Below are 21439 nucleotides of genomic sequence, written 5' to 3' on the forward strand. Positions count from 1 at the left end.
TTAAAAAATGACCAACTTCATGGATTTTTTCGTTGTGCTGCACGGTCCGTAAATATTTTATTCAGTTTTTATATTTATGAAAATTTACCATAAAATAACATAAAAACTTATGAATTTTTTTAATTTACCAAAAACTCAAGTATTTTTTAAAATAAAATTGTGAAAACAATGAAATTTAAGTAGAAAAAAGAAACATAAATTTTAGAATAGGAAATTAAAAAACAAAATGGTTTTCAAATAAAGTATAAATTCTTCAGACCTTTTAGTTGAATAAGGGCGGGGCCGAAAAATATTTGATCCCTAAGATGGTACCTAACGGCTAATACTTCATTACAATTGAATTATAATAGAGTTGTTTTTAAATATATAAAAGTAAATCAACTTATTATAAATATAGTAAATTATCATTATCTATCATATACAATGATAGACATCTATCAGTGTCTATCGAAAATACCGATTGATATCTATCATTGTTTATTTTTGTTTATTATGGATAGATAGTGATATTTTATCATTTCTCAAAATATTTACAATAATTTTGTCATTTAAAACAATTGTTAATTTGACAGGTACGAAAGTTTATGGACTAATATGTCTAAACAAAACTTTTTGTTTATCATTTTGTAAGAAATAAGTAATGTTTTTGCCCGGGTTATCCTCAAATTAATTTAATATTTAAAATATTTTTTATGGTTTAATAGTCGTGGAATTAAGATTTAAACTATTGACTTTTGAAACAATAAATATTGAAGGACAATGATTTTGAAGAAGGTTGAATAATTGATCTCTTGTTTATTGAAACATACCAATAATTAAAATTTAATACCTTTTTCCATTAAAGTTAGACTTAAATATTTATAATTAAACACACTAACTTTCCTACTAAGTATATGCTCCACACCTTAAACCTAACATCCAATAATCCCCTCTCCAATAAAAAGCTTCTCCAAATAGAGGGGCCCAAAAAGTAAATTACATTATTTAATCAATCTTCCAATACATTTAATTAGGATCTTTTAAGAAAAAAAAAAGAACTATTTTAAGTATATTCACAAAATATGTGTCAACAAAAATGATGATAGCAATCACTTTAAACACATATAATTTTAAGAGTTGTTACGGTGAATATTGATAAATTATTATCATCTATCGCTAAAGAATATTTTTTTATATTTATATATATTATTATCATTTACAACAACTATCATAATATCAATATATGTCGTATTTGTATATAACTTTTTGGGAAGAATAATTAAATCAAATTTTTGACCCAAATTCTATCGTATTATATCAATTTAGACCTTAATTAAACTTTTAAAACTTAAACCAATATTAGCAATGCTTTTGACTCTCAGCTTATTTCTTTGCTAATCTTCACACAATTTAATGGATAGTTTCTTGAGAATGAATAATTAAATTGAAGGCCACTACCAAGAAACAAACTTCATCCATATCCAGCCTTGAACATCCCAAGCCACGAGTTCTCTCTAATGGCGTTCACATGTCACCACATCAAATTTCGAGACAACTACAAATATAATAATTAGATTCAAAATATTGGTATGTAGAGCAATAGTTTTATAAAAATATAAATATATCAAAGTTTGTCAGAGTCTCAACGATAGAAGTTCGTTGATAGACTATAAGACTATCAACGATATATTACTAAGAGACTTTCCTATATTTGTATTTTTAAATGTTACTATATTCTTCGCTATCATCTCTACAATTCTTACCAATTACAGTTTTCCTCAAATTTTTAATGACCAAACATTTAGCGTTGCAGAAAATTGTTTGAGAGATCGATCTAAATGATGGGCCAGCGAGTTGCCTTCGCCTAATAAGATATATAGTACTTTACTTCTTTACTTAACTAGGGGATTGCTCATGTCCAGAAGGATTAAAAATATGCCAGTACATTAGTATATTTGTAAATTAAAGAGTTTGGCATTCCTATTAAGAACTAATTGATACCCTTCAATATCTTTTATAAATATAAATAACTTTCTATCGTTGCCTTTTGGTATACTGATAGTAAGAATAGTCTAACTTTCATCCTTGGTAGGATTTAGATATATATATATACTAACATTATTAAAAAAAGGGGATCTCTCGACGCACAAAATCGTTGGGAGATATACGAAAATGCATTGGAAATGGATCTCCAACCCATAAATGAGCATTGGGATCGAGGTTAGGAGAAAAACGTCGAGAGAGGATCTCTCGACGCATAACATGAGGCATTGGAAGATCATAGACATCTCCTCTTGACGGCGTATGAACAACGTTGACAACCCATTTCTCTGTTTTTTCCTATTGTTATTTCAAAAACATCTTTCATCCTCTTTGTCAAAAAAAAAGAAGAAAAAAAACATCAACTTTGAAAAGATTAAGAATTATAAAAAGTAGCATTTTTATCTATTGTTAACAAATTGTGCCAAAAAAAAGTAATAAAAAACTAAAAAAAAAAAAACCAATAAACAAGGAGACAAATTGCAAGCATAGATTCATGTGAAGAAGAAGCAAAACAAAACATGTCTTTTAAAACAAGATTGAAAAGATAAAGAAAATGGAGACTCTTTAATTGGTTTCCATAAAGGAAAATAATAGAGCATAGAAATTCATAATAGCATTTAAATTCTCAAACTTACATTCAAAATTCAAATTCAAATATATAATCAGTATATCATAACAGGGACTAAAATGGATGCAAAATACTAGAAAATTTAAAATTCCGTTGAAAACAAGTTTCAAACCATGTTCTTCAAGATCAAGTATCAGTGTCTTATCATTTGATACTTATACTTCTCGATGTTTGTTAAATGGGTAGTAGCACTCCATCGAATACTTATTCTTCAACGCTTTTGACCGAACTTGATTCTGTGGGGTTTTATGTCCTAAAACTCGTACATAGTAAATATAATTCATTGATTATTATTAATAAAGTGTTATTGATTATAATTTCAATAAGTGTGATTGATTATATTATTAATTTTTTCTTAATAACCTAAATCCAATAAACTAACATCCTAAGTTGCTTAATGAGTCATGAACAGTATGTAGAGACATAGATCAATGTTCGAGATACAGTTTAAAGGGTCTATAGTTTAAGGATAAGGTTGGATACCTTGTCCTGGTAACACTATGGATACGACTCAATTAGTATTTGATACAAACGCAATGATCTAACGCATTCATGTACATGACGTGCGAGTGAGGGTATCCTATGCAATGAGTTTGCTTAAGACCGAACCACGAAATAGTAACCACTAGATATAACTCTGTTAACTAGTTGAGTTTTTATTTCATTAGAATGACCTAGGTAACTTAGTCTTAATCCTGAGTGTATTATGAAATCCTATTTGCAAGGGATTGTCCTTTGATTTGTACGAGTGAGAGTGACCGGATTATCGAGTCAATATGCTTATCACTTTGGGACAAGATTAAGTGGGGAGTTGGGAACATAATCACACAAGATGGAATTCACTTCTTTTTGACTTTAGGGTAAGTAGATGAGTGTTCCCTTAAATGGTGTCTCCGGGACTTGAACAAATAGTCTTACCCTTTCTATGGCACAAGAGGATTTTATGTTTAGTGGTTGGACCATAAACAGGTTGTTCATTAAAGCACCAATGGTATTTAAGGATTAGAAGTAACCTAGGGGTAAAACGGTAATTTGACCCAACTAGTGTCACAAACACTTGTGAAAGACTAATTTACTAGTATTGGTTTATATCCATGGACACAAATATATCTGTAGTGAGAAAAGTTCACCTGTGAGTCTTTAGTGAAGTGTATACACAATTAACGAATATTGATTAATGTAGTTAATTAGTTTAGCCAATTAATCTCATATTGTTGTAGCTTCTAATCTGCACGTCCATTAAGTCCCCTTCCTAGCTCGTAAAGGGTAATGAGATCTATTTATCTTGGTTGTAGTTTGAAATGTTCAAATCTACTTTGTTTGTGAATTAATATAATGTATGGTGATACATTATAACATAAAGTTTATACTTTTAAACTTTATTATATAAATTTAATTTTAGATATGATTCAAAATTAATTTATGTGAAAATAAAATATTTGAATGAATTCAAATATGAATCTAATTACCTTAATGTGAATTAAACTCATATTAAAACTATAGGTTAAAATTTAATGTGTATATGATACACATTAAAACTATAGGTTACACGAGAAATTTATATTTGAATATGATTCAAATTTGGATTAAATTAAATATCTTATATTTAATTTAGCAATTAATTAATTAAAGAATTAATTAATAATTTAGTTTTATTTAATTATATTTGATTTGGTTAAATTAATTAAATTAAAACTATAGGCTATGGGAGAGATATTCATTTAAATATGATTTAAATACAATAATATTAATTAAATTAATAGGGAACGTTGGTGGTTTTCCCACGTTTTCTGATTCTCTCCAACTTTCCTCTTCTTGAAGAGGGAGTTATACGTAAGGCAGAAAGATATACAGAAGGGTTTTGTAACTTCTGCTTTCTGTGTATTCTCTATGAAAGTTTTTTCTCCCTAAAAATAATTCTCTTCCAATTGGTTCCCACAAACAAAATCTCAACCCAGAGAATAGGAAGGTTTTCGAGTGGTGGTGCTTCAACTTGGAGTTTTGTAGATCCAGAGTTGTCCACAATCGTAAGTATTCTTCCTCTTCTCTATATTTTTTTTTAATACAGAATGCTTAGTCATAGCCATAGAAATTAATTTTTGTAATTTCTTTTGCCAATATATTGGTATTTTTATATTTCCAAATTAAATTAAATAATGGTTCTGTAATTCTCCACTGTGCAAGGGCTCTTATCCCTTCAAGCCCGAGATCACCCTAAAAAACCTTTAAAAAAAACTCCTCTATCTCCGATCTCGATCGAACACAGCCCGAGTTAGTTTGAGTTCCATTTGACATTATTGGTACCATTAATACAAACAAAAATAGCGACATACATGAAGATTTTCTTTTCTAACTACAAAAAAAAAGATAGAAACCCAACTTGTACTTTAATCCATACATAAAAAGTAAGTTTAGTTCTTCTTCACTCTCACTATGGGTTGAATTAAAGAACCAAAAAGAAAACATAACAAATACTAAGATATATATGATTGTTTCATAATGTTAAATATATTATTCTAAATCTTAGAAAAATTAAAGGAGATCTTATTTCAACCAATGAGATACTATTACAGGAATGATTTAAACTGCTAAGTAAAAAGTATAAGAAAACAAATGTTTTTATGAATTGCATATTATGTTAAATTTGTAGACTAAAACAATAATGGTTTCTCAAAAAAGTTCAGATTATGACCATTACCAGAATGATTTTAACTAATTTATGAATTTCCCAATAAAAAAAAGTGCAGATTATGTTAAATGTGTAGATTAAAACAATAAAGAAATAAATCATGAGCTAATAACCCTGTTGATGGCGGCGGACTGAACTGAAAAAGGGCAGAAACGGCGATGGTGGCGGCTTATGAAAGGCTGCGGACAAACGCAATGGGCAAACGACGAACAGAATGGGCAGACGGAAGACGAACACAATGCGCAGACGAAAGAGATGGCAACAGTTTGCAAGCGACGACGAACACAATGCGCAGATGGAAGAGACAGCAGTGGCAAGCGAGCAACGACGAACACAACGCGCAGACGGAAGAGACGGCGAACGAATTGGACAAACAGAAGATTGGCGGCCTGTGTCTTCAATCGTGAAATAAAAATATGGGGGAAAAAAGTTTGGGCTTTTTTATTAAATTTCGGGAAAAGGGGAAATTTGGAAAAATTAAATTAAAAGAGGGAAAATTTATTGAAAAATATATATTGCTTGACATTTTTTAAATGTCAAGTAATTAAAATAAATTTTGACGCTTTTAACATATCAAATATTTAAAATAAAAAAACAAAAGTATGAGTTTTTTCACTCTTTCTTATTCTTGACGCTTTTTTATGTTACTTGACAGTTTTTAAAAACTGTCAAGTATATCAATTATAAAAGCATCAAGTAAACCCAGTTTTGTAGTAGTGCTACCTGGAATTTCATTGCTCAACTCCATTCTGTCTTCCCTTCTCAATCTTTGAATCTCTTCAATAACATTTCCCTTTCCTTTACTTAGTTCTTATAAATCTTAAGAATCCTTAAAGTTTAGGGTTTTACATTTAGGGATTATTAAAAAACATTTTTTTGGTTTGGGGATTCCTCCACCAAAACCCATCATCCAAGAATCTCCTACTTTGAAATATGGATAAGTGGAAACATTAGGGAAGAGAAATTCTCAAATGGCATCAAACAAACGAAACGAGGGATAAATTTAGAGTTAAAATACATAAGATGAAGAAACAAAAGTCTCTCAAGTTAAAAACCCTAAGTAAGAAGTAGTAGAAAGAAAATAGAAAATCAAAAATCAAAAAATTCAACGATACGTATCTTTGAAAGGTGCCAGAAGAAGCAACAACACAAGTTTGAATCACGATCTTCGTCCACGTCTTCACGAAAAAGAAGCCAAGAAGTTCGGCGAGACATTGAGCGAAAAAATAATATCGGCCGTCAAGTTTAGCTTCATCACAATGAAAGTAAAAAACACGCTCAGTCTAAAGCTCACCACAAAAGCTCCCACCATTAACTGGTACTACTTAGGGTTTTTGGAAGGTCTCACCGGTAGAGATATCTTGCTCTTGGAAGAAAAAAGATATTGCTTAGGGTTTTGATTTGATGTTGGGTTTTTTAAGAACAACTTCCAACGTCGACCAACGTGGCGTCGAGAGTTTCGCTAAAATTGCCAACACATTATTTAATGTATCGGTAATTCCCTTATATCTCTCGACGCCTACGTTCATGGCCTCGGGAGATGGTTACAAAATTCCAACACTTATTTTATGCGTTGAGAGAGACCATATCTCCTGACGCTCCAATTGTTGCATCAGAAGATGCCCATCTCCTAACGTCGTTTCTCCCGATGCTATGAAGTTGTGTCAGAAGATTTAGGATTTCTTGTAGTGTAGTCCAATGTTCTATTCGTTTTGTAGCGCTTATTTTGTAAAACTCGCGTTCTAAAGTAGAGGGGTTGTGAGGAAGTTGTCACACCCCTCCCCGCAAGCATCCTAACTTGCCATGGGTATGTGATGCGACTTAGAGCAATCCTGAAGTCTCTAAAGTGAAATCACTTAGGTCCTTAAGCTTTGCCTAATTGTCTAATGACTTCACAAACTTAAATCTACACTTTAGGTGATAAATAATCACTTTACACAGCAGGAAAAGATAAACCATTTTTTATAACTTTTAACAAATAGTTTTGCAACAATTCACATGATACAAGAAAATAACACTAAAACTTAAATTAAACGTCTGGTATCCTCTTCTCACCTATCAACTTCTCATTTTTCCTTACTTTGGCCTTAACGCTTGATCACTTGGGAGTGAAAACTTAAAAGTAAGTCAAAAGACTTAGTGAGGAAATTTTAAGAAAATTCTTTTGGAACATCATTTCATATCATATCGCGTAATACATCATATTGCATAAACACACATTAGTCTCAAACAATCATTTCGCCAAGAACATGAATCATTCCCTACACCAAGACTCATCATCAGCATGATGTCCTTTTCATCAACAGCATCCGAGAATATCCTGATTCACCCCTTGTTCCTCAAGCCGCTAAGCGCAATATACATCTTTTATGCATTGGCCAGCTTTTCTCCACCATGCAGTTCTTTTCTACATGGTTGTCTTTACTTCTTATGTACACATAACAATTAGTTCATTGACAGGCAATAGACTAATGGTTTGAACACAATTTCGTTTACATTCATATAAAACATACTTTGAACATAATACAATTTTCCTTTCAAAATCCATTTTTAAACATTCATATATAAGACATCAATTCGAATCAATAATAATCTTCAGGAAAACCTTTTAACAATAACAAATTCTTTTAAAAAGTGAAATCACTCACAATAACTTGTCTTTCCTTCTCGCAGAATGCTTAATGTCCACTTCAACACTTAATTTCTTTTATGATTTACAGCAGGTAAAACTTCTTATTAATCTGACTCCATCCTCTATCTATACTAATCCTAAATTGGATTAGTCATCCTTAATCTCTTAACTCTTAGTGGTACACATGTAAGTTTCATGTTTACCTTAACCATGCTTAACTCTTAACCTTCCATGTAAACCTTTGTCAAATCAAGAGTAGATTTGTTCTCGCCTTGCTCCATTTCACGAAGAACTCCAAATACCTAACCATACTTAAACTTAAACGCCAAATGTTCTATTACGTCGCTTTACGTCATTGTAAATTGACTTAAATGCTAGCTTCTCATTGCAAGCTTCTCCTCAAAACGCCTATTCAATACGTAGTCAAAATTTTTATTCTTTTTATCTAGGTACAAGTCTCACAGAAGATTTCTACAAAGATGAAAGTCGAAAACTTGTAAGTGTAAGAATTAGGCATTTTGAAGAAGAAGTATGTGTTCTGGCTAGGCGAGAGGAAGGGTAGTATAAGCGTAAAGAAGCTAGGTGATGCGCTTAAGACAAGATAACGAGAGAAGGGAAGGTGGCAACAAACGCTTCACCAATTATCAGGTGATGAGCTAGGCGAAGAGGAGTCGATTACGTGTTAAACCGAAATGATTAGGTAACTAAACATGTGTTAAGTTTAAGTGAAGCATGGATTAAGAAGAATACTAAACTACCACGTGTAAAGCACTAAGCAGGAGCTAACGAGCTAAGTTGAGCTTAAGGATGACTAATCCAATTTGAGATTAGTATGAATAGCTTAGGAGTTGAAAAGGAAAGCTACAAGGAAGTTCAAAGTGTTTAAACTCTTCCAAGAGAAATCAGGCAACAAGAGGAGTAAGTTAGGCATTAAGAATGAGGTTAGGAGGAAATGTATTAGCTTTGTGAGTGATCCTTTCAAAGAAAAGAGCAAAGTTTTCTAAAACTTTTCTTTCAAAGTCATGTTATGTTATGAATAGTGTAATGTGTGTTATAAACTTGTTTATGATTTACATGAAAAGCATAAAGAGGTTTGAAGGTTTCTTTACGAGTTAAAGTATCCGTTCTTATGTTGCCTATATGCAAGTAAACCATTAGCTTTATACCTATCATGAGCTAGCAGTCTGCATTCGAGCTAATCGTAAGAGTAGCTGGAATTGAATGAGGGTCCACAATGATACTGTTGGTGAAATAAGAATCATCACAGTAGTCTACGTGTTGAGAAGGTTCGATGTCCAGGTTGAAGGAATAAGTAAAGGCTAAATGCGGTATTTCTTGTTCTCAACGAGTGTTAAGGCGTTCAACTCCTAAAATAATTTTATTCATATACTTGTATTCCCCAAAAGGTTTTCCTAGAATGTCACTCCTAAGCATTGGGCTTACGTTTTAAGTTTCCCTTTCCCATGTAAGCAAAGCGAAGAGGCCAATGAGAGAAGGTGAGTTACTGTGTCAGGCTTTAAGAGCTATCGCAAGGCACGTTGGAATTTCGGAGTTTAGTTTTAGTTCCTATTAAAGTATTGCCTTGTATTTGTATCAAGTTTGTTTAAGAGGAAATAAAGCTGTTAAGTTATTTCAAGATTTAAGGTGTTGCATTTTCATACTGCATAACGTGATTCATTTTACTTAGAAGTGCTAGGATTACCCAATTCACGTTCACACTTGAGACGCATTATTAGTGGAGCCGTGACTCATTTCATACAATAAGAGCCCGCTCATGATGTAAGATAACCTTCGTGTTTAGGTCGGATTTAAACCTAAGACGAGTGAATGTGAAAAATCATCTTTTAACTTTTGTATTGTTTCTCTGCATAAATTTGAAATATGTAGGTTTTATAAATCTTATACGCTAATGCTACCCTCTAATACTATAAGTAGCAGGTTTGATTAGTGCGCAGTTTGGATCACTACTAAAGCTTCGTTAAAACTTCTCATAGCTTTTATGGCTACAACAAATGTGGAATCATCACGTGGTTGGTAAAGCAAGTTAAGCTTCACACCATTGCCAAAAGGCCTTTATATTATTGTTTTATTATCCAGTACTTTGAAAATATAATAACCAACTTTTGACCATTAAAACAAAGTTAAACTCCATTTCATTATTTATAAATATATATATATATATATGTATATAGCATGCATGAGAAAATAAAATGTTAGATAGCTAGCGAAAGGCCTAACTGAAGGGGCAGTGATCAACCATCCACTCTGATTCATATATATTTGTTTAATAATTCTTTCTTCTTTTTTTTTTTCTTTTCTAAGTACGAACACTCTACAATAAAGCTACGAACACTAATTTTCAAATACCGAGCCACTGTCTTTTTTCTATTAAACATAAAATTAAACCACAAGTTTACTCTCTAAATATATGATTCGTGTTAATTGAATTCCTTTCAAACTTTTTTAAATTGTCTAATATTTTTCTAAACTTCTAATTTTATTTCTAACAAGTCTCTCAACTTTTAATTTATAATTTCGAAAATTCATAAATGAAAAAGATATTTAAATGCAAAATTTTAACGTAAAATAAAATGAATGGTGTAGACTTTTGATTGAATAAGTAGGAAAAATACTTTAAGCGTAGCTTTTATGTAATTTGGATGAGTTATTGGTGACATGAGCTTCATTTTGGGTCACTTCAAATTGTACCAATATTCTACATGTGTGTGATGGAGACCAAACCAACCATTCAAATTTTAAAAAATTATTAATAATAAACAAATTTAAACAATAAATAAATAAAATTACATATATAGTTTTTTTCTATATATATATATATATATATATATATATATATAAAAAAGGTCTTCTTTTAATTTACTAAAGTTGATATTCCTTTTTACCCAATGCATCAAATACTAAAGGAAGATAGTGAAATAACATGGGGAAAGCTTAATACTTTGGTTAGTGAACTTTGACCTAACATTTTGGATTATAGTGGCCATGATTATAAACCAAAATTAAAGTGTCTTTTTTTTTATTATTTGTTAGAATATTTTATTCCAATAATAAGGTTCAACCACATTTAATTAATGATTATATTATTGAGTTCTAATTATAAATGAATCATTCAATGGATTTATGAATTTCAATGATGTAAAACTTTTGAGTGGATACCATTATTTGCACTTAATTGGAATCTCGAAAGGAATCTATATATTGAGTTTATGAATTATAGTCGAATATTACGATACTAATGAAATTTTTTTATGAGTGACTCTCTCATGAATTTGACCTCCAATTTACTTTTTTATGATCTTATTTCAAGTTGTTTCGAACAGACATGTGTAAGAGATTCTCATATTAACATATTACTAAGTATACTGCATTATGACATCTATGTTAGTATAGAAAATATATAGTTTAGTTAAGCGCACAAGAAAAAGTAAAATCATGACTCTTATATTTCGGAGATTACCCTCTCACTTGAGTTGAATGGAAGTATTTATAGGCCTTTCTCTGACACTCACCTCTCGTCATACATAATAGTTGTGATGTTAGACATTTCTAAGGCACGAGGTTGTAAGGTGTCAGTCCTTATTTGATTATGTTGTTTTCTATTAGTATATATTAAGATTTTGGCTTTTTATTTTGGAACGTACGCTCTCTTATACCTCCTAATATCCTATAAATTTGACCCCGTAAATAGACTTCAAACATAGCCTCGAATAATCTATTCTTTCCTTTTCTTTTCTTCTCTTTTTCTTTTGTGGAGTTCAATGAGAGTGAAAAATGATTTTTGTTTGGACTCTTGTCTAGTGCTCATCGAATCAATATCAATGATCTTAGACAACTTGACCATAAGTTTAAAAGCATTTAATGTTCATCTAAAACCGAAGACTCAAAAGTTAATTTACACATCATAACCTTTCAAATGAACCCTTTTCTAAATTGTCTTTCTTCTTTTTTTTTTTTTTTTCTTTTAAGATAATCTTTAAAATTGACCAAACAAAAAATTATAATACAACATTTGAGAGTAATTCTAGAATGTTAAAAATTATTTTAATATTTAATTTTATACATTTAAATACAATTTTTTTATCGATCATCAAAATTAGTTTTTTTATTATTATTATTATTATTTTAAGATCACTCTCAAAGGCACATTTTAGAATGATTTTAATCATAAAGAAAGAAAAAGAAGAAAGTTGTGCTAACCATTCCAAAATCAGACATATTTGGTTGGAGGAGAGAAAATTGTATAAATCATAAAAGAATAGAAATGAATAGAAATCTAGAGCATTAGCATTAGCATTAGGAATACATGGATTTCAATTGTAGCGTGAAAAATGATTAGGTAACTATCTTTAATAAGTGGAGTTAATAATGGGACTCTCTTTTGAATGTTTGAAACATATCCTTTCTTGTAAGACAATACCATTTGATTTAAAAATCTCCAATGACATTGGTTGGTTCCAACTTTAAGTGCAATTGGAGAAAGGAAAATTAATGTTGTAATATAAAGTTAAAGATGGGCCAAATTGGACAAGGTAGCTGATGAACATATTCTTATTCTTTTGAGCAGCTTTTTGGTATGATCTTAAAATATAAATTTTAAAACAAAAAAAAAAGACACAATAGCTGTCTCTATTCAAATGGGGAACTTATTCCAAATATATATATATATGAATATATAATTAAATTTCACATGAATTGATGCACACATATCATCCACCTAAAATTGCTCCCCATATGTAGAGCCAAAGGGTGGACAAATAATTGGATATCATGCAAATCAATGATATTATGATCTAAAATGGATGTGGTTGGGGTTTTTTATTATCATATAATAAATAGAAAAGAAAATTGTGCACAACTCAACTTTACATCACTGCAGTAATTGTTGAATTCAATTTAGTCGAGGAAGGGTACTAAAATTTATGTAAGATTCCGAAGATATTTGAGATAAGAAGTAAAGTTGTGAAGTAAAAGGAGTTTGTGAACTCTTGATGCCACAGTTTAAGAAGTTATGGAGACATATCATAAGATTGGTGATTTTTAGTCATGGAACACAAAAATCTTTCCACCAAACAAGGGTGGTACTCCATGACTCTTGGTCCAAATGTCCAAGGAATTAAGATCACTAAATGAAATGTCAAATATTGTTAGAAGTTTAGATTTATATGTATAGAGTGTTAGTTCGAATATTTTAAGACGTTTAATTCCATTTGTTATAACCAATTTAGTGATATGAATGTATGGTTAAATATAATGATACATTCAAGTGCAACTTATAAAGAATCTACATTTCTAAATGACTTACCAAGCCTTCTTCAAAGTCTACACTTCTTTATCTTAGCCTATCTCAACTCGATTGGACGTGATACTAACTGTAGATTCATTAATAAGAACATTTCTACCCTAAATTAACCTCCATTTCAATTTAATAAAATCACAAAATGCTATAGATCTTGTTTTGTCTTTGAAGTAGCCTGGCCTTTAATTCCTCCTAGTTAAACTTGTTCCTACTTTAACGTCTTAGCCTTAAATGTCAACGTTATTTCAGCACAAACATCGTACTAGTGTAAGCTCAAGAATATATTCTCTTAAATTTTTCTTAAAAAATACACAATATCATACTACTAGGTTAATGACTAAAAAGCACGGATAATACAATACATGAATACGACGTGAGGACACACTATAGTTTTAAAATCAATAACATGGAAACAACAAACACAAGTTGATTAAAATATACATTTTAAAACATATGTACCATTTTTGTACAAGAAGAAACTCCAATGTCAACGAGTTTATATATTTATATATTTTATGTAAGTCTACAAAAACCAAACCTATATCAACGATGTACAATTAGAGTTAACACATCTATTGCACACAAACAAGTGTTTAATATGTGTCCAATAAATATTGGAATGTTTAGGTGTGTTCAGGTGTCGGACATAGAAACGCTAGCTCAACTAGAAGCAGAACAATCAGATGATGATGTATCTAATTGAGACATGAGTAAGAGAGCTGTAAATACCTTTACAAAAAGCAATCATAGTTGCTAATAATATTCACATCAGCAAGAGAAAAAAATGAGAGCAGCCACAAGAGAAGGAAAAGAAAAAAAAAAGAATAGTGGGAATCTGATTTGGAATACACTCAACAACATAGCCTTAGCCTAAGAAAGCTATATAAAGATAAAACAGAAAGAAAGTCAGTGAGTGCAGAGTGACAAATGGGTGTGTGAGTCAGAGTGTGAGCTTTGGCATTATATTCTCATATTCACATTCTCTTCGCTGAAATTTTGCATGTTGGCAGTGCAATTTGATAGGGGTTTACGAAAGGTTGGTGGAGATTTGGAGTAGAGAAGGGTAATTATTTTGGGGGGATTGGAATCTGATTCTACCATTCGTTGTGTTCTTATTCTTGTGTTGGGTTTTTTGTGTTATAAATGGATACCTTGGAGTGTACCTCATTATTCATCTAAGGAAAAATTAATGTTCTGATCTTCTTCTTCTTCTGTATTTCAACTTTTTCAGCACAGTTTCTCCTTTCAGGTTTCAGCTCACCATTTTTGTCTTTCTCTATCCTTGAGGTAAATAACTCAATCTTTATAGAATTCACTCTCTCTCTCTCTCTTTCTCTCTCTCTCTTCAAATGAGAAACAGAGTTTCCCATAAAGTATTAGTAAACAAATAGTAAAGGCTTCTCTATTTAGTTTAAATCCTTATTACACTATGATCTCTCAACTTTCACTTTACTTCAAAATTTTATTGTAAATTATATTTTCAGACTCGCAGTTTTCTTCGCTAAATTACAAAACACCCCCCATAAGCTTTCCCCTTTGTTTAAAAAATGCTCTCATTTTGAATTTACAATATTACACTAGACTAGAACTCTTTTATAAAGGACCGTCAAGTAGAAATCCCTTAGAATTTTGGATAAATTCTAACCGAGACCTAACAATGTTCGAGTCTCAATTTCCATTCCAAATCATTACCATATGACCTAATTTTTCTAACATTTGTACTTAAAGGGCAATTCTCGTTTAGATTGATTTGATACTTACTTTAAAAACTTGGAAATAGATCGAGTGCGCGTGGTTGTAACATTTTTTCTTTAAGTAAGATTCTTGTTCAACATTATGGATAGGAACTTGTAATGTTAAATTATCGTCCTTGTACTTTGAAACTATCACTTCTGTTCAATTTAGTTTCTATGTTTTCTATAATTCTAAAAAGATAAGTCCTCACTCAAAGCTTCTCATTAAATAGTTCTAAGGTTAGATTTGAACGAACTTTGCCTTTAATTTTATCTTTCTTCGCTGTTTTTTACTTTTTCCTTTTTCGTTTTGTTGTAAGTCAAAGATTCCATTACACTGAGTAGTTTGTCATACTTATACATACCAAAGAAAACTTACTCTGTTTTATACAAAACAGCTGCAGATTACTCTTTTAAAAAATCCTGGGATACAACCATGAACGCACTAGCAGCTACAAACAGAAACTTCAAGCTTGCTGCTAGGCTTCTCGGTCTCGATTCAAAGCTCGAAAAGAGCTTGCTCATCCCATTTAGAGAAATCAAGGTTTGATTCTTCCGGTGACTGTTCGTAACTGTTTGTTTTTTCAATTCACTTGATACAATCAGAAACAGAAGTATACTAACAGCCGCAAAGGGAAATGCATCTGTAAGGGTGTTAGGTAGTTTAGTTGGGAATATTAGTATATGCTACTAGTAAGGGCATAAGTGTAGTTTAGCTAAGGGGTGAGTTAGCTTATTTGGTTAAAAAGCAAGCAATTGCTGAGTAATTCAAGGCTTGGGTTAGCATACTAAGGAGGTTCTAAGTGCCTTATTATACTTGGTTTATCTTGTCGTCGCTATCTTTATATTTCAATATATTCCAGTTCTTGCTATGTGTTTTCTTTTCAAAATTTATATTTTCTTAGCAAAGTTTTTATCTTCGGAAAGTAGCGTTAATCAGCCTTCTGGATATGACAGGTTGAGTGTACCATACCCAAAGATGATGGCACATTGGCATCCTTTGTTGGTTTCAGGGTCCAGCATGACAATGCAAGAGGCCCCATGAAGGGAGGGATCAGATATCATCCTGAGGTTGGTTGTCTTTCTTCTTATCCAGTCTCCTTTTTACAATAATCGAAGATATGAGGGCCCCTCCTTGTATTTTGCTAATGGCCCAACTCTACACCAATATCCGGGAAGTTCTACTAACACACTCTTATGTCAAGCACTGGGAGATGCAAAAAATCTTACATGGTGTTTGAACTTACTAAGTCAAAGATCCCACTAATATGAGGGAGGATAGGCTTTCCATTTTATCCACTAAAGAAAAGATACATTAAAATGACGCATTGGATGATCCGAAGTCATATTTGTAGTCATATTTATGAAAGCAATATGCATATCAATGCAGGTTGACCCTGATGAGGTAAATGCTTTAGCACAATTGATGACATGGAAGACAGCGGTTGCAAATATACCTTACGGTGGAGCCAAGGGAGGGATAGGATGCGATCCTGGAGAACTAAGTATATCGGAATTGGAGCGTCTTACAAGAGTTTTTACTCAAAAGATACATGATCTTATTGGCGTTCACACCGATGTTCCAGCACCAGATATGGGAACAGGTCCACAGGTTGACTACACATACACAATCAAACTTAGTTTCACGTCTTGTTTAATTCTTCAAGGTTCAGCTTTGCTTCTTCATAATTGAGTTTGCTGCTTTGAATAGACAATGGCATGGATACTAGATGAATATTCTAAGTTTCATGGCTACTCACCAGCAGTCGTAACAGGGAAACCTATTGTAAGTTTTTATAAGGATCAATTCAACTTCATGCATTACCAATAAAACAAAAACTAATCAAAATCGACTTTCTCCATACTAGGATCTAGGTGGATCTCTGGGCAGAGATGCAGCAACAGGGCGAGGCGTAATGTATGCAACAGAGGCCCTACTAAATGAATATGGAAAGAGCATATCTGGTCAAAGATTTGTCATTCAGGCACACCTTTACCCTGCTCTAAAATTTCTCATTCAAGCTAACATTTATATATACCATTATATGCTAACTACAAATATGGACTGATACGTTAGGGTTTTGGCAATGTGGGGTCGTGGGCAGCCCGGCTGATAAGTGAAAGTGGAGGGAAGATTGTAGCAATAAGTGATGTAACAGGTGCAATAAAGAACTCCAATGGGATAGATATTCTAAGCTTACTAAAGCATGCAAAAGAACACAAAGGTGTGAAAGGTTTTGAAGGAGGAAATCCAACTGATCCCGGATCTATTTTGGTTGAAGATTGTGACATACTAATACCAGCAGCCCTTGGAGGCGTCATCAACAAGGAAAATGCAAATGAAATCAGAGCCAAATTCATAATAGAGGCAGCCAATCACCCAACAGACCCAGAGGCTGATGAGGTGAGCACAAAAATGAACATCAAACCAAATTAAGATGGTCACAAAAGCTAGATATTCATGATATTTTGTCATCTGTAGATATTGGCAAGAAAAGGAGTTGTTATTCTACCAGATATTTATGCAAATTCAGGGGGAGTTACAGTTAGCTACTTCGAGTGGGTTCAGGTACACCCCCCACCCTTTGTTCATTCATTCACCAACTCCTTTGACAAAGAGACAACGGATAAACACATGATAATATAACTCAATTGATACAAACAATACATGCAGAACATCCAAGGTTTCATGTGGGAGGAAGAAAAGGTAAACAATGAGCTGAAGACTTACATGACAAAGGGCTTCAAAGATGTGAAGGAGATGTGCAAGAACCATAATTGTGACCTTCGAATGGGAGCTTTTACACTTGGAGTTAACCGAGTTGCCAGAGCCACAGTGCTGAGGGGTTGGGAAGCCTGAGTAGCTGCTTTCCTCAGCTCTAAATAAATGGGGAGATGCTCCACTCCCTCACCATAGTGTTGCTTCTTTTCCTGCTGTATTTCTGCTTACAAAACTCTCTATTCATAGCCGTAGTTATTTTTAGTGAACAAACATGCAACGATTGTTATCTCAGACTAAAAATGCCAAGTATATGGCGTAGTTTTGCTTCCTCCCAATACATATTGAGAGGAAATTTATGAATTGATTTTGGATGAGAGAAAGATTCCTCTATAGGCTTCAGCCACCCACTTGCTTCCAAGCTTAGCTTTCCCACTCATGAATTCTTGTCCTCCTTTAATTCAAAAGATCAGTCATAACGCATACAAAATTCAGACAAATAAATGATTTTGACAGTATCATATGATGATAGCTCCTTTATATAAGAAACCGAACCTAACACACACTAACTACATAAAGGACTGAGTACAATATCTAATGGCGTAATTACAAAATACCATAGTTTCAATGCCTATGGACATTGATCTTATTATGTAAAACACGCAGTACTCAGAAATTCAGCTGTGTGAAAAATATGATAAATTTCACCTTCCACGACCTTGATCCATGTATTATATTCAAGAACAAATTGCAAAATTAGAAGTGGTTAGTAAAAAGTTAAAATTTGGAGTAGACTTAAATCAGGTAGTAGCTTCAATACCAAGAGGTTCAATTCCAAATAAAATACAGTACAAACAAAAGACTCTTGCAAACGCTTCTCAAAACAACATTTCAAATCGAAAATTGGTAAACCTATGATATTACATAATGCTAATCTAGAATCTTCCTCTCCCCCTAAAGCCACCACCACGGCCACCACCTCTTGGAGGGCCACCTCTGCCACCTCTTGGGCCACCTCTTCCACGAAAGCCACCACCCCCACGGCCACCTCTGCCACCACCTCTGCCCCCTCCACGACCTCCGCCTCTAGAGGGAAACTGTCCCCTGAAATAATGAACAGACAAATGTTATTTCTATACTGAATCTAACACAAACGTTGTGAAGCATTCCTCACTTGTTCCTTGATTCTTTCCATTTTAAAAAATTGTTTATCTCAACACAAAATAGGGCCACTGAAGAATAACATCAGCTTAATGAAGCAATAAGATATAGAAGCACAAAAGATAGGTTTTTGAATTTTGTATCAGCCACATCAGACCTCATAATATGAACCTACATTGTTAGTTTAATTACGAGAATTTGGAACCATAGCGAACAATGTATGTGCTATCTAAACACTCAATAAAAATAAAAATAAAATAAAAACTGACAAAATTCTATTCAGGATTGCACCACTATTTCCAGTTACTCGTGATTTTACTCAATTTGGAGGCCAAAGTTTCAACTACAATAGACTGTTTTACTGATTACTCCACCGTTCAAGATCCAACAAAAACAAAGAAAAATGCAAAAAAAAAAAAAAAAAACAAAAACAAAAACCGAAACTCTATCCAAACCTACTCCTGAACAATAAACCTAAAGCTACGTACAATGGGCACCAAAAAAGCACTTTCTTTCTTATTACGGTACCATAAAAACCCTTATAAAACCCTCTTGAACATAAGCAATAACTTGGAAAATGATGTTAATAAACATCTTGATGAACAAACTCAAATTCTAGACCTCATTTGAGGTGGGGAAAAGGGAAGAGATGGATTACGTACTTCGGTTGTGGAAGAAATCTAGCAAGTGGTAGGAGTTTAGCAGGATCAATATAAAATTTATCCCCAGAAGCGTAAGAGGTTGCGACAATTCCTTCCATCATTTTGATCGAGAAGTACTGGAATCAGATTAACAAAAACAATCATTTATCATCATTTTTAATGAAAACAACACCTTTCATCATATATCAAAACTAAACAACAAACAAAATCAGGGCCAGTGAACTCACAGATTCATTGATGGGGCCGAAAATTTCATCCACTTTCCCTATCTGAGTCTTGTTCTGAAGATAAATAGGGGCATTAAAGAAAGGAATCTTCTCATTTGTGAGCTTTGTGACTGCATCTCCCTCACATGCATGAAGAAAAGTAGAAACCTCTGTAGCAAGGGAAAAAAATCCTTTTTAGCGATGAATATAGGTGAACTTCTGCGATTCATTCTTAAGACTTGAAACTTCAAAGTTCAAACAGCTAGAGAGAGGGAAAGTTCAAAAGCAGAATCCATCGCTAATTCCGATTATACAAACGCAAATACCAATAACTAGTCTGCCTTAAGGAGCCCAAGTGAACATCGCATTGTAACTAAAACTGTTTCTGAAAGCATCAAGGTAGCAAGCAAAGAAGCGAAAAATGAAGGAAAAAGCAAATAATGGTAGATACGAACCAACGACTTCAGATGGAGGACCCTCGTCACGGAAGCCTCCGCCTCCACGACCACCAAAGCGGCCACCTCCCCTGCCACCGCCGCCACGTCCACCTCCTCTACCACCATCACGGCCTCCCCTGAAGCCGCCGCCGCCTCTTGGAGGTCTCATTCTTATGCTCTTGATGTGGGGAAAGGAGAAAAGGAGTGAGCTTTTGTTTACCGGAGGCTCATTGCAAAATTCTCGCGTAGGGTTTTTAGGGTTTTATGGGTTTCTTAAATTGACCCAATTGCCCATTTAATTTCTTTTACCTTTTTTTTTATTTTATTTTATTTTTAAATTTAAAAAAAAAAAAACTTATAAAATATAGCAAAATTTTATATATCGATACGGAAGTTTTGTTATGTCTCGTAAATATTTCAATAATTTTGTCATTTACAATCATTTCATTTCAAACAAATATCGCAAAATAAATCAAATATTTACAAATAATTAAAGTAAAATAATCTATGTACGGTTAATAAAAAATATACTATTGATTGTGTCTATTCTATGAGAGACACAGTTAGTAGTCATATAACAATGGATTATGATATTTTGTTATATTTGTAAATATTTTCAAAAAGACTTTTATTTAAAATAATTTTTTACCTATTATTTATTTATTCTTATTTGGTTAGAAATACATTTTTTTTAACTTTCGTCGAAGTAACCAGGATTGAATGATTATTTATTTGATAGTGATTTATTTATTATACTATCAAATGATAATAATCTAGTCTTCTAAATTTGAATAACTAATGATTGGTAATTATCATAGGTTTGGTCTAGTGTTAGCTACATTTTTTTTAATTTAAAAGGTTTAAATCGACCTAAGTTTACTGATTATTTACTAAACTGACCATAGTCGATTTGGTCGAAAAAACGACTCTAACCAACCAATGCTCACCCCCAAGCTCCATTGTGGTTGGCTAGTCAAGCTTTCTTTCCCTCTCTAAATAGAAAATAACCCCTTAAAGTCTCTGTGAACTCATTAGTTTTGGTAAATTAACCATTGAATAATTTAGTAATAACACACAGTTCAAAAAAAAAAAGTTATATAATATAGTTTTCTTTGAATCTTATAAATCAGGTACTATGTTGATGCCTAAACTAGACAATTAGTAAAGTGGTTTAATTTTTATGCAACAACAATGATATTTTTGTATTTAAGGGATAAGGTAACTTAGAAATTA

The 21439-nt window shown here is 32.5% G+C and overlaps 2 protein-coding genes across 4 annotated transcripts; one reads left to right on the forward strand and one right to left on the reverse strand.

The window, feature by feature from the left end:
* Window positions 1-14197: 14197 nt before the first annotated feature.
* LOC103485981 (glutamate dehydrogenase 1) lies at window positions 14198-18146 on the forward strand. 3 transcript variants are annotated; one of them, XM_008443760.3, is made up of 10 exons: window positions 14198-14351; window positions 14520-14575; window positions 15420-15565; window positions 15979-16092; window positions 16412-16633; window positions 16733-16807; window positions 16890-17006; window positions 17099-17425; window positions 17504-17590; window positions 17696-18146. In XM_008443760.3, exons 3-10 carry the CDS (start codon window positions 15458-15460, stop codon window positions 17879-17881), a joined length of 1236 nt encoding a protein of 411 aa, XP_008441982.1. In that variant the 5' UTR covers window positions 14198-14351; window positions 14520-14575; window positions 15420-15457; the 3' UTR covers window positions 17882-18146. The 3 variants fall into 3 exon arrangements, with proteins under 3 accessions (XP_008441982.1, XP_016899591.1, XP_008441983.1); XM_008443761.3 differs by having other exon boundaries at window positions 14203-14324; XM_017044102.2 differs by having other exon boundaries at window positions 14200-14575.
* Window positions 18147-18530: 384 nt separating this feature from the next.
* On the reverse strand, window positions 18531-20461 carry LOC103485980 (putative H/ACA ribonucleoprotein complex subunit 1-like protein 1). The gene is made up of 4 exons (XM_008443758.3): window positions 20225-20461; window positions 19791-19939; window positions 19564-19679; window positions 18531-18844 (listed from the first exon to the last, which is right to left on the reverse strand). Exons 1-4 carry the CDS (start codon window positions 20373-20375, stop codon window positions 18676-18678), a joined length of 585 nt encoding a protein of 194 aa, XP_008441980.1. The 5' UTR covers window positions 20376-20461; the 3' UTR covers window positions 18531-18675.
* Window positions 20462-21439: the final 978 nt, after the last annotated feature.

The sequence above is a fragment of the Cucumis melo genome, chromosome 8 (assembly GCF_025177605.1).
Source record: "Cucumis melo cultivar AY chromosome 8, USDA_Cmelo_AY_1.0, whole genome shotgun sequence".
In the NCBI taxonomy this organism is placed as follows: domain Eukaryota; kingdom Viridiplantae; phylum Streptophyta; class Magnoliopsida; order Cucurbitales; family Cucurbitaceae; genus Cucumis; species Cucumis melo.